The sequence below is a fragment of the Macaca thibetana genome, chromosome 6 (genome assembly GCF_024542745.1).
Source record: "Macaca thibetana thibetana isolate TM-01 chromosome 6, ASM2454274v1, whole genome shotgun sequence".
Taxonomy (NCBI): Eukaryota; Metazoa; Chordata; class Mammalia; order Primates; family Cercopithecidae; genus Macaca; species Macaca thibetana.
The window spans coordinates 142,064,926-142,078,992 of record NC_065583.1 but is presented as its reverse complement, the minus strand read 5'-3'; the positions used below and the strand labels follow the sequence as shown (position 1 = coordinate 142,078,992).

Sequence of the window (14,067 nt, the reverse complement as noted above, 5' to 3'; positions counted from 1 at the left end):
TGGTTAAACTCAAAATGTCATACCTTCTCTGATTTTAGGGAATCACGTCTATTTTAGGATACTGTGCCGAGAACCATTTGGATATCGTTTTAAAAGTACTTAAAACATTTCAAAATCAGGAAAAGTTTTTCATGAATCGATGTAAGGTAAGAAGAATCATCTTCAAGGTTCTCAGGATTGCAAGGCCAGACAACCCCGATTTCTTCAGTGAATATCCTTTCTCTATATTACACTTACTCCTGTCGCCAGGTTCTTATTCCAGGTCAGAACTGTCTAAGCCTAGTCTTTGCAGGATGATCAGCTATATGAAAAGTCTATTTTCTCTGACCCTAAAGCTGATCTGGAAGATCCTAAATGCGCTCTGCATGTGCCTAGGTTTGCTGCTCTGCCAACCGCTCAGCCTTCAGGAATAGCTCCTCTCATGTATACTCTGCTTACCTTGAAGGAAAGGGGCCTGATAAGTAAATAATTGACAAAAGCTTCTCCCAGTTATCTCTCTGAAGCCCTGATCGTCCCACAGGACCATCCTGCGTGTTTACATTTAAACAGGCAAAAATACACTCATTTTAGACTTATTTGAATCATCCCAGTTCAGTTTCTTATCCCTATAGTGGTCCATGGGATTAGGAAAAAAACATGAGAGAAAATAAAACTCCTTCAGTCACATTTTTCACATCTCCCTTTCCTGATCTTCAGAGCCTTTTTTCTGGGAAAAAGAGCCTGACCAAGACAGATGTCATGGTCATCTATGGAGCTGTGGCCCTCCATGCTCCCAAGAAGCAACTTCTCTCCAGACTTAATCAAGACATCATATCCCAAGTCCTGTTTCTTCATGGCCAGTGCTCTCAGGTAACGCCCATTGCAGGACTGCCTCCATTTCTAGGCTGGGGTTCCTAAAACTTGCAGGGACTCAGCCCCTGGGAAGCTTTTTTCCTTCCCAGTCTTGGGTATGTTTTTATCAGCAGCGTGAAAACAGACTAATACAGTAAATGTCTCATGGATTACTACGCAGCCATAAAAAAAGAATAAAACATGTGTTTTGCAGCAACATGGATGGCTGCATCCTTCAGGCTCAAAGGATACAGGCCAAAAGAAAGATAGATAGGATCTGCTATGTTTGGGAAATGAGAACATATGGGAACAGAAAAATTCATTTTAAAATAGCATCAGGTAATCTATTTTCTTTCCTAAGGCCCTGAGCTGTTCATGTCCTACCACTGCTGTGATGTGTGATTGTCCCAGATCAATCATATCCATAGTGATCTCACCCATGTTTGAACTTAAAACAGTTACTCCTGTACTATTTTAGGGCACCTGGCTTATTACTTACTTGTAATAGTATCAGAAGTGTTAGCCCATGGTAGTTCTTTAACTTTTTATGTGATAAGACTTACAAATTACCTTGAACAGTGTCTCACAAATAGTAAGTGTCATATACATACTTTAAGTGAATAAAATAGGTCATTCGTCAGGCTTTTCAGTTCACCTATGTTGCACTGTCTTCCTCTCCACATTCATCCCAGCCACCCTGACCCTCCTTGATGCTTCTCAAACATACGAAGAATGTTCTACCTTCAGAGCCACCAAACCAGGTTGAAATTTATCTGATCATTCTGTCTTCCATAGCATTTTATTTGTATCTTTAATAAATTGCTTTATACATGTTGTGAATTCATCCATTTTGCTGACAGATACCAGGCTGGCCACCTAAGAATCACATAAGAATCAAGTTTAAAATATAGCTTCCTAGAGTTGTTTTCTAGAGAAGTTACTTCAGTAAGTCTTGGGAAAACTCTGGAAATCTATATGCTTAAAGGGTCAAGTGGTTATTTATAGATCGATGTAGGAGGCTTTCATTGATTATATGCACATCTGCTTCTCCTGTTAGATTGTCAGCACCTTGCTGACTCCTTTAGCTTCTGGTCTGTGTCTCCACAAACCACATGTTGATGCATAAGTGCTCTTCAAATTTATTCATATGTACATGTGATAAGAATAGACTCATAAGGACTCATGAAATTGTAGTCATCAGTATATGCTAGTGGAAGGGTATAGGGCAGTCTTCCTCACACCTTAGTTGCATAAGAATTGCCTGGAGAGCCTGTCAAAAATAGAGATGCCTAATGAATCCCAGTCTTCAGAGTTGAATCACTGAATTTGTATTTTCAACATGCTCCTCAAGAGTTGATTCTGATGCCCCCAAAATCTGATAAGCAATGATGAAAATAGAAAACATAATAAAATATGTTTTATGTTACATTAATTTATAGTCAGTAATTGAGGAACATTATGAGGAAAATACAAGAGAGAGGAGCCAAGCAAGGTGGCTCATGGCTGTAATCCCACCACTTTGAGAGTCCAAGGTGGGAAGATCACTTGAGGCCAGGAGTTAGAGACCAGTCTGAGCAACATAGTGTGGCTTCATCTCTACAAGAAATTATTTTTTAAGCCTGTAATCTCAGCCCTTTGTGAGGACAAAGTTGGAGGACCACTTGAGACCAGGGGGTTGAAATCAGCCAGGGAAAAGTATCAAGACCTCATCTATAAGAATAAATAAATAAAACAATTGCCCAGGTGGGGTGGTACATACCATTAGTCCCAGTGCACTCTAGCCTGGGTGACAGAGCAATACCTTATCTCTAAAAATAAATAAATAAATAAAAGAGGAAAGAAAATAAGAATGATTAAGATAAACATTACTATAGACTTTCAGGGTACAGTCCGTTCTGCTATAACAACATATACACAAGATAATATAGGTAAAAACATAAGGAGGAAATGAGGTTGAGGCATAACACTCAAAAAACTCCATCAGTGACACACTCTTTAGTTTAGAAGCCCCTCCTGGACAGATTATTTCTTTTCATAGATCTGAACAAAATTATTTCCCATTGAATTTTTTTTTCAACTTTTAGATACAGGAGGTACACGTGCAGGTGTGTTGCATGGGTATATTGCATCCAGGTAGTGAGCATAGTACCCCACAGTTAGTTTTTTTACCCTTGTCCTCCTCTAATAGTCCACAGTGTCTTGTTCCCATGATTATGTGCTCAATATTTAGCTCACACTTATTTTGTTTTCTGTCCCTGCATTAATTTTTAGTATTATGGCCTCCAGCTCCATCCATGTTGCTGCAAAAGACATGATATTATTATTTTTTATGGCTGTATAGTAATCCATGGTATATGTACTGTATTAGTCCATTTTCACTATGCTGATAAAGACATACCTGAGACTTGGAAGAAAACAATGTTTAATGGACTTACAGTTCCATGTGGCTGGGGATGCCTCACAATCACAGCAGAAGGTGAAAGGCACGTCTCATGTGGCAGCAGACAAGAGAAGAGAGCTTGTGCAGGGAAACTCCCCACTTATATAATCATCAGATCTCATGAGGCTTATTCACTATCATGAGAACAGCATAGGAAAGACTTGCTCCCATGATTCAATTACCTCCCACCAAGTCCCTTCCATAACATATGGGAATTCAAGATGAGATTTGGGTGGGGATACAGCCAAACTATGTAAATATGGGGTGTGTGTGTGTGTGTGTGTGTGTGTATCCCACATTTTTAATCCAGTCCTCCATGGTTGATTCCATGTCTTTGCTATTGTGAATAATGCAGCAATGAACATATGAGTGCATGTGTCTTTTTGGTAAAATGATCTATTTTTTAAGTACATTACCAGTAATGGAATCACTGGATAGAATGGTAGCTCTGTTTTAAGTTCTTTGAGAAATCTCCAATCTGCTTTCCACAGTGACTGAACTAATTTACATTCCCGTCAACAGTGTATAAACATTCCCTTTTCTCCCCAGCCTCACCAGCTTCTGTTTTGTTTGTTTGTTTGTTTTTACCTTTTTTGTAATAGCCATTCTAACCACTATAAGACAGTATTTCATTGTGGGTTTGATTTGCATATCTATGATGGTTAGTGATGATGAGCATTTTTTCATGTTTGTTGACCACTTATATGTCCTCTTTTGAGAAGTGTCTGTTCATGTCCTTTGTCCACTTTTTATTGGGGTTGTTTGTTCTTTGCGTGTTGATTTGTTGAAGTTCCTTGTAGATTCTGGATAGTAGACCTTTGTCAGATGCACAGTTTGAGGATATTTTCTCCCATTCTGTAGGTTGTCTGTTTACTCTGTTGATATTTTCTTTTGCTGTGCAGAAGCTCTTTAGTTTAATTAGATCCCACTTGTCAATTAAATATTTAATCTATCTTGAGTTAATTTTGATACATAGTGAAAGATAAGGGTCTAGTTTCACTTATCTGCATATGGTTAGCCAGTTATCCCAGCAACATTATTTATAGAATAGAGAGTCCTTTTCCTATTGCTTCTTTGTTGTTGTTGTCAACTTTGTCAAAGATCATATGGTGTATGGCTTTATTTCTGAGTTTTCTATTCTGTTCTATTGGTTTATGTGTCTGTTTTTGTGCCAGCACCATGCTGTTTTGATTACTATAGCCTTATAGTATAGTTTGAAGTCAGGTAGTATGATACTTCCATCTTAGTATTGCTTTGGCTATTCAGGCTTTTTTTGTTGTTCCATATGAATTTTACAATAGTTTTTTTCTAATTCTGTGAAGAGTGACATTGGTAATTTGATAGGAATACCAATGAATCTGTAAATTGCTTTGGGCAATATGATCATTCTAACAATATTGATTCTTCCTATCTGTGAGCATGGAATGTTTTTTCATTTATTTGTGTCATCTCTGATTTCTTTCAGCAGTGTTTTGTAGTTCTCATAAGGATCTTTCATGACCTTGGTTAACTGTATTCCTAGGTATTTCATTTTCTTTGTGGCTACTGTAAATGAGATTATGTTCTTGATTTGACTCTCAGCCTGGACATTTTTGGTGTATGAAAATGCTACTGATTTTTATACATTGACTTTGTATCCTGAAACCTTACTGAAATCATTAATCAGCTCCAGCAGTCTTTTGGTGGAGTTTTTCGGGTTTCCTGTGTATGCAATCATTTTGCCAGTGAATAGGAATTTTTTACAAAAAATTAAAAATACAGAAATGCTACCTAAAAAATGGCATTTTACCTTGAAACACCTGAGGTCAGTTATGAAGGTTGGAATTTCCTATGAAATGGTAAAAGGAAGGAGGGTTATGTGAAGTCTAATGGATTGTTGTAATACCAGATTTGGATGGGAAAGACTCATAACACACAGTAAACTGAGGTAGCTGGTAGATTCATGGGGTGTGTGCATGTGTATGCTTTGAGTATTCCTACGTGGCTCGGTTCACCTGTGCACCTTTCCTCTCACCGAGGAAACTGCACACAAGCAAATGTGAATTCAGCATGTACTAAAAGTATTCTCTGATACAGTATGTCAATCTCATTGGAACAAATCTGCATTTTCAACACAAATGTTATAGCAGAACTCACTGTACTCACAGTTCCAGAGTTAGCTGCCCTTTGACTTTTCATTTTATAATTTTTCACTTCTCATTTCCCTAAGAGCCTTTACCCTTCCTTACCAAAGTCTGTTGAGCCTCTTTAAATGATTGTGAAGGCTAAAAACCCAAGACTTGAGGTCTCTAACCTGCCTTCTGCAGCTTACTCATGATTCACCTGGGGGAAAGACTCTGCAAATGTACAAGGTCTCACTTTAAAAATGGAAGAAGTGAATTGCCTCCCTCCCCTTGGCAAGACCCCCCTTGGCAAGACTCTACCTTCTGCTTTACTGTTTTCCTTCAGGTTGATGGGTGGGTCATTTTGTTGGGTTGAGTGTATATCTGACTGCTACTCATTGAGAATCTAATTTTGCCTTTATTTTTTTTTAGGTTCTTGGCATGTCTGTGATGAACAAGGTAGGAGATATAGATGATAGATAAGATAAATAGATAGATAGATAGATAGATAGATAGATAGATAAATGCCCCCCTGAAGTATGCCAAGCAAAGATGTTCTTTTGATTTGATTCCATTTGAAAGATTTCCAACATGTAAAAATCCAGTTCTGAAGTCAGAATCCATCATCCTAATCCAGGGCAGAACAAGGGACTATATTCTGGTTCCAGGGTCTTTAGAAGTTGAGCTATAAACTAAAGCAACGTTTTTCAAACTTTGGGTTGTGACCCACCAGTTGACCATGAAATCAGTTTAATAGGTCAAAAACAGAAAAATTCTTTAATGAAATAACAGAGTACTTTACATATAAAAACTATAACTATTATTTCTGTTATGTATTAAACATATTTGGGGCATATAGATATTAGGTGGAATTGTAAACGTTTTCTACTGTTGTTTATGGTCAAAAAGGTTTGAAAACCACTGCTCTAGAGAACTTTCATTCTATTGTGGGTGGTAGGGAGGAAAAATGACCTTTGTTTCTCACTTTCCCTGCAACTTAAACCCTAGTCTGGAGTAGAGATGGCAAAGGAAGCAAAGATCCTCACTCCTGTCTGGGAACATATTTCAAAGCTAGGTCACATGTTAATAGACCTGAGTGTGGTGCCTTAGACCTTGACTTGCGTTGTGAATGCTTTTTCTTTAGGATATGGATCTGCAAATGAGTTTCACAAGAAGCATCACTGAGATTGGCATTGCTGTCCAAGATGCTGAGGATCAGGGGTTCCAGTTTTCCTACAAGGAGATGCTGATTGGTTACATGCTGGTGAGTGTGCAGAGAGGGAATAAGGAAGGTCCTGAGTATTCTATTACCAAGACTTCAGGGCTATCTTTTTAAAAAGTGAATAGACTTCACCAGTCCCACATAACAGATCTCTGCCTTGTTTATGACCCAGGGCACCCAATGGTCCGATGAGATTGCAGCTGCATCTGGAAACTTTCCTGAGCCTTTCTGAAACATTTGATCTCCTTATTTGTGTTGCAGGACTTCATTAGAGGCGAGCCCCTGGATTCCTTAGCTAGCCCTGTTCGGTGGAAAGCCTTAATCGCCATTAGATATCTCAGGTAGATAATTGTTTGTTGTTTTTATTGAAAAAGTATTTTCCCAATTATCCTCCTCCTGATCAACTAACATCTATTAGTGCAGACTTCGGTACACACTCCAAAAACTGAACATAGTTCATTAATAAGAGCTTCAAATTGGGGCTTTTTCTCCTTCCAAAGAGTTACGGATCTGGCTGAGAGATTGGTCATTTGATGACTGACAGAGACTGAAGAGCTACTCAGATGAATTACATGTATTGATATATGGACTAAAATTTCTCTGCAAAAGGAAATTCCTCTTTCTAGATCCTGGCCTCCAAGCAAATTTTAAACTTTCAATTAAAATCTTATGAAAGCCCTAATCACATTCTGGTTGGTTAGCAGCAATAATCCTGAAAAAGAAAATAATTTTTAGCGCAATTTAAAAATAATATTTTCACCCTGCAGTAAAATAAATAGAAGTTAAAACCACAATAAGATAGCATCTCATGCCAATCAGAATGGCTATTACTAAAAACTCAAAGAAAGATGCTGATAAGGTTGTGGAGAAAAGGGAACACTTATACACTGCAGCTGGGAATGTAAACTAGTTCAGCCATTGTGGAAAGCAGTTTAGATATCTCACAAAAGAGAGCTACAATTCAACCCAGCAATCCCATTCCTTGGTATATACCCAGGGGATATAAATAGCTCTACCATAAAGACATATGCATGCATATATTCATTGCAGCACTATTCACAGCAGCAAAGACTTGAAATAAACTAGATGTCCATCCATGGTAGACTGGATAAAGAAAATGTGATACATTACACCATAGAATACTATACAGTCACACAAAAGAATTAAATCTGTCTTTTGCAGTAACACGAATGGAGCTGGAAGCCATAAACCTAAGCAAATTAATGCAGGAAAACCAAATACCACTAATTTTATAAGTGGGAGGTAAATATTGAGTACACATGGAAACAAATAAGGAAATAATAGACACTGGGGCCTAGTTGTGGGTGGAGGTTGGGAGGAGGGTGAGAATTTAAAAACTATCTATCTAGTTCTATGCTTATTGATGAGATAATCTGTACACCAAATCCTCATGACATGCAATTTACCCATAAAACAAACCTACACATGTACCCTCTGAACCTAAAATAAAAGATGAAGAAACAAAAAGAAAAAGAAATAGAAGTCCTCTGTAAAGATTGGGAAACCACACAAAATTTTTAAGAAATAATAAAAACCACCCATCGTGCCCCTGTTGCTAAAACTCTGGTCTATTTCCTTGATGTGGTTTGACTTTGTGTCCCCACCCAAATCTCATCTCGAATTGTAATCCCCAAATGTTGAGAGAGAGACCTGTAATCTCCACGTGTGAAGGGAAGGGGGCGATTAGATCGTGGGAGTGTTTCCCCCATGCTGTTCTCGTGATAGTGAGTGAGTTTTCATGAGATCTGATAGTTTTATAAGTGTTTGGCAGTTCCTCCTTCACATGCTTACTCTCTTCTGCTGCATTGTGAAGACGTACCTGCTTTCCCTTTGCCTTCGGCCACAATTGTAAGTTTCCTGAGGCTTCCTGAGCCATGTGGAACTGTGAGTCAATTAAACCTCTTTCCTTTATAAATTACCTAGTCTTGGGTGTTTCTTTATAGCACTGTGAAAATGTGCTAATACATTCCTTTAAGTCTTTATTTGTAGTCCTCCATTTTTATAACAGAGTTGAGATTCTACTCTGCATATGATTTTTCATCCTGCTTTTTCTAACTTCACCTTACATATTTCCACATTATCACCAATTCTTCACAAACATCATACTTTTCTTAGTTTTTAGTTTTTGTTGATGTTTAATTGTGGCAAAATAAATAAAATATAAAATTTATAATCAGTCATTTTTAAGTGTACAGTTCAGTATTGTTAAGTACATTCATATTGTTGGCTAAAAGTACTTGGCTTTATTTTTGGGTTCTCTATTCTGTTCCATCAGTCTAAGTGCCTATTTTTACACCAGTGCTATGCTGTTTCAGTAACTATAGTTTTGTATAAAGTCAGGTAATGTAATGACTCCAGATTTGTTCTTTTTTCTTACTATTGCTTTGGCTATGTGGGCTCTTTTTTTACTCCATATGAATTTTAGGATTGTTTATCCTATGTCCTATGAAAAATGATGATCGTATTTTAATGAGAATTGCATTGAATTTGTAGATTACTTTGGGCAGTACGGGCATTTTCACAATATTGATTCTTCCCTTCCTTGAGTATGGGATGTGTTTCCATTTGTTTGTGTTATCTATGATTTCTTTTAGCAGTGTTTTGTAGTTTTCCTCATAGAGATCTTTCACTTCCTTGGTTAAGTATATTTCTAGGTATTTAATTTTTTTTCAGCTGCTGTAAAAGGGACTATTGTTGGTATATAGTAGAGCTACTGATTTGTGTATATTGATTTTTGTGACCCAAAACTTTGTTTTTTATAGCCATTCTAATGGGTATGAGGTGGTATTTTCTTGTGGTTTTGATTTGCATTATCCTAATGATTAGTTATGTTGAACATCATTTCATATGTTTTTTAGCTATTTGTATATTTTTTATGGAGAAATGTCTACTCAAGTCCTTTCCATATTTTTAAAATCAAGTTGTTTGGTGTTTTGTTGTTTAATTATAGTATTTTTTAAATTTATTCTGGACATTAACCTCTTATCAGATGTATGATTTGCAAATACTTTATCCCATCTAATAAGTTGCCTTTTCACTCTGCTGATTCTATCCTTTGATTCACAAAAGTTTTATTTCAGTTTGTTTTTTCAACCTTTATTTTATATTTGGGAGTACATGTGCAAGTTTCTATATTGCATGATGCTGAGACTTGGGGTACAAATGAATCTGTCACCCAGATAGTGAGCATAGTACCCAATAAGTAGCTTTTTTCAACCTTGCTCCCCACTCTCACTCCCTCTTTTGTATTCCCCAAATGCACAGAAGTTTATAATTTTTAAGTAGTCCATTTGTCTATTTTTCCTTTTCTTGCCTGTGTTTCAAGAAATCACTGTCAAATTCAAGATCATGAAGCTTTTCCCTATGTTTTCTTCTTAGAGTTTCATAGCTTTAGCTCTTACATTTAGATCTTTGATCCATTGTGAGTTTATTTTAGCATATGGTGTAACATAAGGGTCCAACTTAACTCTTTTGCATGTGGATATTCAGTTTTTCCAACGACGTTTCTTATAAAGATTGTCCTCACATCAAAAGCTTGGCCTACAAAAGGAAAAACAAATAAATGCCACTACATCAAACTATAAAGTTTCTGCAGCACAAAGGGAATAGTCAACAAAATGAAAAGGCAACCTATGGATTGGAAAAAATATTTGCAAACCATGTATCTGATTAGGAGTTAATATCCAAAATTAAAAAGAACTCATACAACTCAATAGCAAGAAAATATATAACCTGATTTAAAAATGGACGAAGGACCAGAGTAGACATTTCTCAAAAGAAAACATGCAAATAGCTAAAAGGCAAATGAAAAATACTCAATATCACTCATAATTATGGAAATACAAATCAAAACTGCTCTGATATATTACCTCATAACCTGCTAAGATAGCTGTTATCAAAAAGAAACCCTAACACATGTTAGCAAGAATGTAGAGAAAGGGAAACCCTTGCACACTGTTGGTGGGAATGTAAATTGGTGCATCCATTATGGAAAACAGGATGGAGGGCCCAAAAGAAATTAAAAATAGAATTACTATGTGACCCAGCAATTTCTCTTCTGTGTATATACCCAAAGGAAATGAAATTACCACCTCATAAAGATACCTGCACTCCCTGAGAGATGAAAAATTACCTATTGAGGTACAATGTACACCCTTTGGGTAACAAGTACACTAAAATCTCAGACTTCACTACTATACAGCTCATCCATGTAACCAAAAACAACTTGTACCCATATAGCTTTTTAAATTAAAAAAATTTTAAGTTATCTGTACTTCCATATTTATTGCAGCATTATTAACAATAGCTCAGATGTAGAAACAACCTCGGTGTCTGTCAATGAATGAATGGATAAAGACATTGTGATATTTATGCCCGTAATGGAATATTACTCAGCCTTTAAAAAGGAGATCCTGCCATTTACTACAACATGAGTGGACCTGTACAACATTATACTATGTAAAATAAGCCAGACACAGAAAAGAAATATTGTATAATCTCACTTGTATGTGGAATTTTTTTAAATGTCAGATATACAGAAATGGAGAATAAAAAACAGTGGCTACTGTTTTTTTCTAGTGGTGGGTGGGAAATGGAAAATGTAAGTCCAAAGATATAAAGTAGCAAGGAAGTCTGATGAACCAGTCTAAAGATCTAATAATGTACAACCTAGGACTATATTGAATAATACTGTATTGTATTAAGGATTTTGCTAAGTGAGTAGATTATAGCTGCTCCTACTTTTGGTCTTGCCATGGGGCAGAGGTGGGAGCGGGTAGAAGAGAAATGGATAACTATGTGAGATGATGGCTATGTTAATTTGTTTCACTATGGTAACCTTTTCCTATGTATATCTGATACCATCATGTTGTAAACCTTAAATATACTCAATAAAATTTGTTTTTTAAAAAATTGTCCTTTCCCCATGGAATGGTCTTGGTACCCTTGTCGTAGTTCATTTAATGGTTTATTATGAGCTCTGTATTCTATTCCATGGATTCATATGTCTCTTTTTTTTGTTTTTGTTTTTTGAGACGGAGTCTTACTCTGTCACCCAGGCTGGAGTGCAGTGGCACAGTCTCGGCTTACTGCACCCTTGACCTCCTGGGCTCAAGTGATTCTCCCTCCTCAGCCTCCCAAGTATCTGGGACCACAGGTGAGCACCACCACACCCAGCTCATTTTTCTATTTTTGTAGAGACATAGTTTTGCCATGTTGTCTAGGCTGGTCTCGAACTCCTGGGCTCAAGCTGTCAGCCCACCTCAGCCTCCCGAAATGCTGGGAGTACAGATTCCTACCACCACACCCGGCCTACATGTCTAACTTTATGCCAGTTACATGCTATTTTGATTACTGTGCTTTTGTAAAAAATTTGAAATCAGTAAATATAAGACCTCCAACTTTGTTCTTCTTCAAAATTGTTTTGGCTATTTAGGGTCTCTAGAGATTTCATGTGAATTTTAGGATGAATTTTTCTATTTCTACAAAAAGCACCTTTGGTATTTTGATAGGAATTACATTAGCTCTGTAGATCTAATCTTAACAATATTAAGATCTCATCATCTTTACATTATTGTTTAATTCATGAACACAGGATGCCTTTCCATTATTTGTGCCTTCTTTCATTTCTTTCAACAATGTTTAGTGGGTTTCTGTGTTTCACTTGGTTAAGTTTATTCCTAAGTACTTTATTCTTTTTGATGCTGCTGTAAATGGAATTGTTCATTTCCTTTTCAGTTTGTTCATTTCTTAACAAATCAGTTGTACGTAGAAATGCAACAGATTTTTGTAGGTTGATTTTGTATCTCGCAACTTTGCTGAATTCATTTATTAGTTCTCACAGTTTTTTGGTAGAGTCATTAGGGTTCCTACATATAAGACTATGTCATCTCTAAACAGAGATAGTTTTACTTCTAATTTTCTAATTTAGATGCCTTTTTAATTTTTCCTTACCTAATTGCTCTGGCTAGGACTTCCAGTACTATGCTAAATAGAACTTGTAAAAATGGTATCCTTGCCTTATTCTTGATCTTACAGGGGATGTTTTCAGCCTTTCACCATTGAGTATAATGTTAGTTATAAGCTTTTAACATATGGTGTTGATTACGTTGAGGTAACAAATATATCTTTAATGGCTGCCTAGTGTTTTGTATAAATATGTCTCATCTTACTGAACCAACCTCCTATTGCTATATATACTTGTTGCCTATTTTAAAAACTATAAATAATACTTTGATGAACACCTTTGTGCAAAAAATTATTTTCTGAACTTTTAAGTATAATAGTTGATAGTTTTATTCAATAAATATTATTAAGTGGCATCTATGTCATATCAGTCAGTGAACTCGGTTGCAAAAGAGTGATGATGAACAAGATATGACCCTCCCCTGACAGAGTTTCAGCCTACTGGGGGAAACGGATGTAAGAAGCACCCATGTAATTTCTCCAAATGTGGTAAGAGGCAAGATAAGAGAAAGTACAGGTTGCCATGTTAACAAAATGAGAGAGGTTTGTAGAAATTTCAAATAAATCAATCTTGAAGATGAATTAAGAATTAACCAGGCTCTGGAAGAGTGTTGTCAAGTAGAAATACAATGCAAGTCACATATGTCATTTAAAACTGTCTGGTAACCACTTTTAAAACAGTGAAAAGAAATGATTAAATTAATTTTAATAGTATATTTTATTTGATCCAGTATATTTATTATATTATTTCAACATATATTCAGTATTTTAAAATTGGATAATTTATATTATTCTTCATACTAAATCTTCAAAATCCCATGTGTTACACTTACATTGCATCTTAATCCGGATCAGCCCACAACTCATGTTCACCAGCACATGTGGCTAGAGACAGCACAGCTGTAGAACTTGAAAACTAATCTCTAATGACAGCAAGCAAATCAGTGGTTGTCAAGGGGGAGGAAAAGATAACCTGCAAAGGGGAATAGAAAAAAAATAAAGTATGATAGAAATATTCTATATTGGTTATCTAACCGTCAGTGTTTTCGTAAGTATGAATATCTCTCAAAATTGTTTTAATGGATGCAGCTTACTATACATAAATTATACTTTGATACATTGATTAGCAGTGAGCCAGACAATAAAGACGAGAATACTACATAGAGCTTTCCCAGCTGGTACTGAATTTTATTCCTCTCTAAGAGAACCTTATTTCCCTGATGGTGTCATCATTTTTAATTGCTTTGCTAATTTGGTAGCTGACTAATGGTATCTTATTGTCTTAACTTACATTTATTTAAAAGTAAATGGGGTTTTTCAGCCTTATTGAACATGTGCATTTTCCCAAGTCATGTCTAGACTTTTTCATATCCTCAAGAAGTCTATAGTAAACATTTGAAAGAAAGGCAGAAAGGAAGAAACACTCCAGTGTCATTTGTTCACTTGTGCATTCATAAGAACCTATAGTATATGTGGCACTATTTAGA

At 36.3% G+C, this 14,067-nt stretch overlaps 1 protein-coding gene across 1 annotated transcript in view; it reads left to right on the top strand.

Annotated features, from left to right (window-relative positions):
* MROH2B (maestro heat like repeat family member 2B) overlaps window positions 1-14,067 on the top strand; it is a 75,347-nt gene that overhangs the window by 39,355 nt on the left and 21,925 nt on the right. Inside the window, exons 20-24 of the mRNA XM_050793403.1 lie at window positions 39-146; window positions 697-849; window positions 5,806-5,832; window positions 6,518-6,637; window positions 6,857-6,936. Of these exons, the coding sequence (XP_050649360.1) occupies window positions 39-146; window positions 697-849; window positions 5,806-5,832; window positions 6,518-6,637; window positions 6,857-6,936 (488 nt within the window). The remainder of the gene's footprint in view (window positions 1-38; window positions 147-696; window positions 850-5,805; window positions 5,833-6,517; window positions 6,638-6,856; window positions 6,937-14,067) is intronic.